The sequence below is a fragment of the Arachis stenosperma genome, chromosome 6, assembly GCF_014773155.1.
Source record: "Arachis stenosperma cultivar V10309 chromosome 6, arast.V10309.gnm1.PFL2, whole genome shotgun sequence".
Lineage (NCBI taxonomy): Eukaryota > Viridiplantae > Streptophyta > Magnoliopsida > Fabales > Fabaceae > Arachis > Arachis stenosperma.
The window spans coordinates 65337108-65346598 of NC_080382.1; the positions used below are offsets into that span (position 1 = coordinate 65337108).

At 40.4% G+C, this 9491-nt stretch overlaps 2 protein-coding genes across 2 annotated transcripts; both read right to left on the reverse strand.

The window, feature by feature from the left end:
* Positions 1-399: 399 nt before the first annotated feature.
* On the reverse strand, positions 400-1604 carry LOC130934131 (anthocyanin 5-aromatic acyltransferase-like). Its single transcript, XM_057863720.1, has 3 exons — positions 1581-1604; positions 1315-1398; positions 400-999 (listed from the first exon to the last, which is right to left on the reverse strand). Exons 1-3 carry the CDS (start codon positions 1602-1604, stop codon positions 400-402), a joined length of 708 nt encoding a protein of 235 aa, XP_057719703.1.
* Positions 1605-6034: 4430 nt separating this feature from the next.
* On the reverse strand, positions 6035-6439 carry LOC130932985 (uncharacterized; the record flags this gene model as incomplete). The annotated part of the gene is made up of 1 exon (XM_057862464.1): positions 6035-6439. A coding segment is annotated over one exon (405 nt), but the record flags the coding sequence as incomplete, so codon positions are not given.
* Between the last annotated feature and the right edge of the window lie 3052 nt (positions 6440-9491).

The window sequence follows — 9491 nt, forward strand, 5'->3', positions numbered from 1 at the left end:
CTTTTACAAGATCTCTAATATATTTTGCTTCTACTATTAATATTTGGATACATTCCTTGCTTCACTAGTAACCAAAGAATCCAATCATCTTAATATATAAATAAGTGTGTCCAATGTTTTTAGAAATAAAAAAGTCTTATAAGATGAAAATGAACTACTCACAAGATATACTTTTACAAATAATTCAGAATAACCCATTGTCTTTATGAATTGCTCTAAGGTCTCATTACGCTCCATATCCAGTTTGTTATCTAGCATATCAATATAGCTTCATTTTTTAGTATCTCTAAATATTCAAGACCATAAACCTAATTTGGGAATGTGATTAACCTATCTAAATATTCAATATAGTTGCATTTTTTAGTATCTCTAAATATATCAAACATATCAATATTGCTATCAATATATCAATAAAGCTATCACATTGCTATCAAGACCATCACCATCTCTACTATCTGAGAGAAAAATTACACCAGTTCTGTCAATGGACACCATGTCTACTTTTTTTGGTCTTCCCCATCCAAAATCACTTCCATAAACCTCAAACCTTGGTGTGCCAGCAGCACCAGTAATCTTCATTTCTTCATCACTGTGTAGCCCATCATGCAAAAATGAAGACCAAGTCTTAGCTTCATTCAAAACCCCATCCTTTAGTGTCTCCAAAGAAAAACTCAGTGATTCTACAGCCACAACTACTCCACCATCTTCATCCAAGAATTCTCTTGTTTTAGCAAATGCAATTCTTGCACCAATGCAGTTTTCAAAGTATGTTTGAGGAACAGGTGGATCTAATCGTTTCCTGCAATCAACATTTATAGCCATACCAACTTTCTTGCTCTTAGTTTCTTCAACTTTCACCTTGCAAACCCAAGCATATGCAAGAGATACAACAAAACTTGACAAGTGAAGATTATGACTTCCTTTCTGTCTTGAACATACAAAGTTCTTGAGCTTCTCAATGTTTGATCTAGACAATTTGAACAAACCCCTTACAAAATGCTATTCTTACAGAAAAGTCACAAGACATGAGAAATCTTAGTAACAATAGCCATTTTCTCTTATATCAGTGTCCTTATCATTGAACTGTATTTCACTTCAGAACCAAAAAACAAGAGAGAAGAGAGAGATGGATCAATAAAAATAGTAAATGTCATGTTAATACCAATAGCAAAGAAAAGAAAAACCACCATACCAAACTTATAGAAGAAATATAAACTGCTCAAGATCTAGCATTAGCCATTTAAATAAAGGTAGATATCAATAGGATAAAGTACTATTATCATGTTTATTGAGAATCAAGTTATGAAGAGTTACCTCACTTGTTTCTCTATAATGCACAAGAACAATATGCTCATATGCCCTACCATGAAACAACAGAACATCAGTTATTCTGAACAACTGTTACAATAACATATGCACAAACATATCTCAAAGAGCAGTTATGTATATATTAGGTTCATTATTCCAGAGCTAAGAAAGGTTAATTTCAGAAGTTCTTCTTCAACATTTAATTATCCCCAGTATAAACTTTTCCCCCACAATGGTGCTGATTGGTGAAGTAATAGTTGAAATTTACTCACGGATCCAACATTCAATAGCTCCATCTCTAGAAAGTAGGGTTCTGCTCTCCATGTGTATGGTAACAATTTAAAGGTGCGACAGTTCCAACCTAATGATGCAAATAATTATAATTGAAGATTGTGGAAATCAATATAGGGATCAAAAGGCAAAGAAGTATTCTATAAATGAAAAGTTGCAAATCACCTTAAGGCGTTCGTGTGCCTCTCCGACATTCCTTCCGTCTTTCTTCTTGCGCCAGTTATGGCCATCTCTACAAAAGAAGCGCGGGACTCTTTTGTTAAAAAGAAAAAGTGATCCACCAGTTGTGGAGAAAAATGAAACAAGATTAAATCATTTAAAAGAAACAAGATTATGAAATTGATGAGCATAATTTTGATGCCAAGTTGCACAATCCATCTATAGAATCCATATATAAATAAGACACCTGATGAGCATAATTTAAACCACCTGTTTGATCTAGACAATTTGAACAAATCCCTTACAAAATTCATAATCTTAACAACTTAACCGCATAGAAGACTAATCATAAATAATAAATTTGACTTGAATGCTAGACATTAGACAACTTTGTTTAAAGCATATCTCCCAAATTATTATAGACAATTAAAAAGATATTTCAATTAGTTTATAATAGTTTTTAAAAAGGTAACTACTATTAGTTGTTTTCGAAAAGAGTGTCATAGAAGAATTAACTATCTAAGTTTTAAAAATAAGTTACTACTTGCATCAAAATCAAGGTTGATACCAATGTGATAGCTTTATTTAAATCTCTAAATATTCAAGAAAGAAAACTCTCAGAAAGAGTATTGAGTACACATGCTCTTCTATTCCAATGATGACACTAAGTGAAGTATGTAACACCCTACCATACAGAGTCTTATGCTTAAGTCATAATTCAGAGATGGCAAGGTATTACGACCTCTAAAACAAAAATTTAGTACATATAGTAGTATGAATGATTGGTTATAACTAGGAGCCTTTGTAGAAAAAGGGGTAAACAAAAATCGCAACTCGAAAGCGCAACACTCCGATCGATATCGTAACGAACAAGGATAACCAACGTGAGATTATATATATATACAAAGGAGTGTCAAAAACAGGAATATCAAGACTCAAGATCCGGCTGCGAAGATAACCGGTCCGAGTATAACAATATATACATATGATAAAATAAGGAAAACCCCAAGGTAACCCAAAGGGACACAAATACATAAAACCTATTCTCCAAAATTCTCCCATAAAAGGAGTCATCACAGTTTGTATTATTTAATGGAGATAAAAGTATCTAAACAAAACATATAAACCAAAAATAGCCCCGAGAACAAAGGATCTTCGCAAGTATAGAAGTCTCCAGCATGCCTCAGCGGGAAACCTCACGTCCTGCATCTGAAAACCACAAAATCTGCATGGGTGAGAACCAGAGGTCCCCAGCATGGTAACAGCTTCCACATATATAATATATAATAATAGAGGAAAGCCAAAGGCAATCCTATAACTCCCTCCAGATAATATCAAAGCTTATAAACAAGCTAAACCATGTAAGGGCATCTGACTAAAGATTCTTCAGTCTAACTAATACTTCCCTTTCCAATTCCTTCAAACCTCCCAACCACCAGCAGGAGTATAATATAGCAAACACAGATATATCAAACAAAGAATATACAAATAGTAGCAGTTAATACATTTAGACAATTAGCAAGTAATATGCAGTCAAATAGGCAATCTCAAACAATTCACATAGTGTGCATATGATGAATGCCTGTCCCTAGTGGCCGATGATATCATCTTGTCGGTTATATAGCCAACCCGACAAGTCCTGGTCGCTAACCATTGGACTGTCCCTCTGTCGTGCATCCCCAAACTCGAGTTATACTCGTTATAAACGTGATCATAAACATGATCCATATCCTTCACCCTCACTGGTGAATATTTACGGGGGTTCGAGCTCATCCGGGCCTTTCACAGTGCCCGGCCACACTTACAACATAGGGTTAACAGAGCTTCGAGTCTCAACCTGGAGCACGTGGTGGCTAGCCACTGCTACTACCCAAGGAAACTCGTACTCATATAGTGGAAGTGCAATTTCACAATTATCAATAATTCAGCATCAACATGCATGAATTCTCATCCATGGATCAACATCCATACCAGCCATTCCGGCTCACGGTTCAATCCAGAACCAGCCAATATTCATAGCATACACAGCTATTTCGGCTCATGGTTAAATCCATAACCAGCCATTTCATAAACAATTACAGCCTTTCGGCCCATGGCATAACAAACACTTCCACCACCATCCTCCGCATCTCACAGAATCATCTTGATCCTTATTGATCATATATTTTTCCCTTGCTTCACTCGCAAGTTATCACATTCACTAGCCCCTTTCTAATAGCTAGGCATATTATGATGATTTAAGACATGAATGGTGAGATCGGAGGCTTAGAAGTATGAGATTTGGCTTTTAAAACTCAAAAATCAACTTTGGGATGAAAACAGGGCCGCGCGTACGCGCACTCCACGCGCACGCGTGGATGGCCTCAACAACTCATCGACGCGTAAGCGTCATTCACGCTAACGCGTGGATTCCAAACTTGCCCATCGACGCGCACGCGTCAACCACGCGTACGCGCGGGTGTTCTTGTGCCCCAGGCACAACACCGGCACAGTTCTCGCATAACTCTCGGGAAAATGGCTAGACATAGGGTGCAGCACAATCGGCGCGTCCGCGCACATCACGCGTACGCGTGGATGGCACCTTACGGAAGATCAGCGCGTACGCGCCAGGTGCGCCCACGCGCAAGGGGACATTCTGCTAAAAATTTTCTAAGTTAAAAGCTGCAGAATTTCGCAGATTTTGACCCCAATCTTCCAACGGACATAACTTCCTCATTTTAAATCGTTTTTCGTCCGTTCTTCGAACGGCACGGACATCCCGGATCCAATTTCATTTCTAAAAAGATTTGGTACAAAACAGAGATCCGTAGTCCAAGTTATGTCCCGCCAAAGTGTGCCCAAAAACCATGTTTTTCATAAAAACCACAAAGTGCCATTTTCAAAACAAGCCATTTCCATTTCTTTCCAAAATCAATCAAAACATGCCAATTTCATCCCTTTTCTTTGAAATCAATCAAAATACATCAAATTCAACATCAAGCCTCCTCAACTCACACATTGACACATAACTCACAATTTACCAAAATCACTATTTCACCATTATATCACACTTCACCCAAGTGGCTCAAACTCAAACATATTGACATATCATATACTATTCCTCATACCAATCCTCAACAACACCAATTCCAATAAATCAACATGGTACACAAACAACATCATACTCACCATCAACATGGTTCAACCCACAATTCAACCATAACCAATAATCAAGCATATATCACAACATGCATATTTCTCATACATCATTCTATCAAGGCATCAATACTCATCATCACATATATGACCACATCATATATCTCAATCATTCAACAACATCAACCATTCAATGCCTATCTTAGGGCCTCTAGCCTAAGTATTTCCTACCACATTACATATTAGATACGGGAAACCGAAACCATACCTTAGCCGATTTTCCCAAGCTCCACCGGAGCACTTCTAAACCACTTATCCTCAAGCTCACAAGGCCTCAACACCTCCAAGAGCAGATTTTTCACCACCAAGCCCTTTCCAAGCTTGTTCAAAATCACCAATCAAGCTCCAATATCCACACACACAACCTAAGCCACAACCATCACACCCATACACAACATCTCAAAACCCAAACATCATAAAACAACAAAATACACTAGGGTTGAGAATCTTACCACCTCCAAGGTCCAAGGAGACAAGATTAACCTTCTCCTTCAAGAGAGTTGGGTCCTATAACATCAAAGAACCCAAAATCTCAACATTTAACCCATGAAACTCGAAAATAGGGGCTGAGATTTCGAACAGCAAGGTGTGGCTTACCTCAAGATTGATTATATGGGTTTTGTAGAGCTCTCCGCGGTGAACGCGTGGCCGCAAACGGGGCGGCAATCGGAGCTCTAGATCAAAAGTTATGGTGATTTGAAGATCAAGTGAGAGAGAGGAGTTGAGAGAATGTTCTTCCCTTCCTCTCCACCATTTCAGCTTGTGTGTGTAACAAATGAGGAGAGAGAGTGCTGAAAACTAGGGTTTTGGTTAAGTTATGTTGGGCCAAGGGCCCACTTTGGGTCCGGTTGGCCCGGTTTGGCCCGTTCGGTCCAATCTTGGTCCGAATTCTACAAAATTGGTACCAAAATTCTCGTCTCAATCTCCTCTATCACATTTAGCCATAAAAATCACATTTTAGGCTTTCTAGAATAAATTCTCATTTATGGGTTAATTAGCCGTTAATTAACCGGGTTTTACATTCTACCCACCTAATTGGGAATTTTGCCCACAAAATTCAAATGCGATTACCTGAGAATAAATGCGGATAATCCGATCGCATCTCTGACTCAAGTTCCCAAGTGTGTTCCTCAACACCGCCTCGACTCCATGCCACTTTGACTAGTGAAACATCTTTTCCACGCAACCGTTTGATACTAGTATCATCAATTCTGACTGGAGCCACTGGAAGCGTCAAATCTTCCCTTAACTGAACCGATTCAGGTTCCAACACATGACTAGCATCAGGAGTGTACTTCCGAAGTTGCGACACGTGGAACACGTCGTGCAGGTTCGAAAGATGAGGTGGTAGAGCCATCCGATACGCCACCGGTCCAATCCTCTCTAGGATCTGAAATGGACCAATGTATCGAGGATTCAACTTCTTTGCCTTAATCGCCCTACCTACTCCAGTAGTCGGAGTAACCTTAAGGAAAACATGGTCTCCTTCCTCAAATTCTAAGGGCTTTCGCCTTTGATCGGCGTAACTCTTTTGACGACTCTGCGCCGTAAGCATCCTATCACGGATCTTCTTGACTTGTTCAGTAGTCTCAGCTATCATTTCTGGCCCCAATAAGCTTTTCTCTCCAGCTTCATACCAACATAGTGGAGATTGACATTTCCTCCCATACAAGGCCTCATACGGAGCCATTCCAATGCTCGCATGATAACTATTATTGTATGCAAACTCCACTAATGGCATATACCGATCCCAACTCGCCGGTTGGTCCAAAACACAAGCTCTCAACATATCCTCTAGTGTTTGGATCGTCCTCTCAGATTGACCATCTGTTTGAGGATGGTAAGCCGTGCTCAAGCTTAATCGGGTTCCAAAAGCTTTCTGAAATGCACCCCAAAACCTTGAAGTGAAACGAGGATCTCTATCAGAGATTATAGTAGCAGGTACACCATGAAGTCTCACAATCTCCTTTATGTATAACCGTGCTAGCTCCTCAAGGGTGTAAGTCATCCGAATGGGTAAAAAGTGAGCTGACTTCGTCAGTCGGTCCACAATCACCCAAATAGCATCAAAACCAGCCCTAGTCCTTGGCAATCCTGACACAAAGTCCATTGCAATACTTTCCCACTTCCATTGTGGAATCTCTAAAGGTTGCAACATACCGGCGGGCTTTTGATGTTCAATCTTTACCTTTTGACAAGTTAAGCACTTTGAAACATATTCCGCCACATCATTCTTCATACCCGGCCACCAAAACATCGCCTTTAAATCATGGTACATCTTAGTACTTCCCGGGTGAATGGAGAATCCGCTTTTGTGTGCCTCCTTTAAAATATCTTGCCTCAAAGTGCCAACATCCGGCACAATGATTCTACCCTTGAATCTCCATAACCCATCTTTTTCTTCCGACACTCTCCACTGTTTCCCTTGCTCAATGGCCGGTAACACTTTCCATAATGCTTCATCATTTTGATGAGCCTTTAGGAGTTCGGACTTAAAATCACTTGAGATTTCTAATCGGCTCAAACAGAAGGTTCCGGATACTTCTCGAGCACCAATATTCAGACTCTCGAATCCCTTGAGCAACTTCTCCTCTTGAAGCATCATCCAAGCCGCATATAACGACTTCCGACTTAACGCATCCGCCACTACGTTCGCTTTTCCCGGATGGTAATTCAACTCAAAGTCGTAGTCCTTCAACAATTCCATCCACCTCCTCTGCCTCATATTGAACTCTTTCTGATCAAAGAGATACTTCAAGCTCTTATGATCAGAGAAAACTTGGAACTTAACCCCATAGAGATAATGCCTCCACACCTTCAAGGCAAACATGACCGCAGCGAGTTCCAAATCGTGCGTAGGGTAACTAACCTCATGAGGTCTCAACTGTCGTGAGGCATACGCCACCACATTACGATGCTGCATCAGCACGCACCCTAAACCCTTCAATGAGGCATCACAAATCACCTCAAAAGGCTCGTTCGGCTCGGGTAACACTAACACAGGTGCAGTAGTCAACTTTTTCTTCAATGTCTGAAAGCTCTCCTCGCATTCAGGAGTCCAAACAAACGGAGTGTCTTTGCGGGTTAACTTTGTCATTGGCAAAACTATCTGTGAAAAGCCCTTGATAAATCTTCGGTAATAGCCAGCTAAACCCAGAAAACTCCTTATCTCTGTTATGGTGGTTGGTTGTTTCCAAACCATCACCGCCTCCACCTTAGTTGGATCTACGGCTATTCCCTTCTTACTCACCACGTGACCCAAAAACTTCACCTCACTCTTCCAAAACTCACACTTAGACAGTTTTGCATAGAGTTTCTTCTCCTTTAGAATCTGCAATACGGTCCTCAAGTGTTCCGCATGTTCTTCTTCAGTCTTGGAATAAATCAGTATGTCATCGATGAAGACAACAACGAATTTATCCAGAAACGGACGGAAGACTCTATTCATGTAATCCATGAATACCGCAGGAGCGTTCGTCAACCCAAAGGACATCACAGTGTACTCGTAATGACCATAACGAGTCCTGAAAGCGGTCTTAGGGATATCCTCGCCCCTCACCCTTATCTGGTGATAACCGGATCGCAAGTCAATCTTAGAGAAAACTCCAGCTCCTTGTAACTGATCCATGAGATCATCAATTCTCGGCAATGGGTACTTATTCTTTATTGTAACCTTGTTCAACTGCCTGTAATCCACACAGAGCCGCATACTCCCATCTTTCTTCTTCACCAATAACACTGGAGCACCCCACGGAGAAACACTTGGTCGTATAAAATTCTTTCCCAACAAATCCTCTAACTGAGACTTTAGCTCGTTCATCTCCAACGGTGACATCCTATAAGGAGCACTTGAGATTGGTCCCGCCCCGGGCACCAACTCAATAGCAAACTCAACCTCTCGGTTAGGTGGGAACTCATCAATATCATCGGGAAACACTTCCGGAAACTCACACACAACCGGAATCTGTTCCAACCTTTGATCATCACCCGAAACGCCTGCGGTTAACAACATGATACCCTGACATTCGAATCCAGAACAGTTCACCATCATCGAATTCACGTAATAATTATTCACCACGACCGGTCCTTCAGTATCTTCCGGCATAAAATACACCGACTTTGTAGAACAATCTAGTAAAACATGGTTCTTAGATAACCAATCCAATCCCAAAATAAGATCAAGACCAATCATCGGCAAGCAGATTAAATCATGAACAAAATCACGCTGCTTGAATCTAAGGGAAACTTCCGGACATCCTAGCCTAGTTACCATGGCTTCATGGGTAGCATTATGTACCTTTAGGTCATAACCTAAGGTTACAATCTTCAATCCTAACTCATGAGCTTTCTCAAATGCAATGAATGAATGTGATGCTCCCGAATCAAATAAAGCATTTAAAGTTTGACCAGCTAATTCACAATTACCTCGAATAAGTGTCTCGGATCCCTCGGCACCTATAGCTGAAGTGGTGAACACCGGACCAGTCTGTTGTGCTTTCCCAGCACCTTGTTTTTTCTTCTCCGGGCAGTTTAGGGCC

Coding starts and splice junctions, on each gene's coding strand:
- LOC130934131 (XM_057863720.1), bottom strand. CDS start 1,604: ATGGAGCTATTGAATGTTGGATCC. Junction 1,399..1,580: donor AGCTATTGAATGTTGGATCC/GTGAGTAAATTT, acceptor TTATTGTAACAG/TTGTTCAGAATAACTGATGT. Junction 1,000..1,314: donor ATTATAGAGAAACAAGTGAG/GTAACTCTTCAT, acceptor CTGTAAGAATAG/CATTTTGTAAGGGGTTTGTT.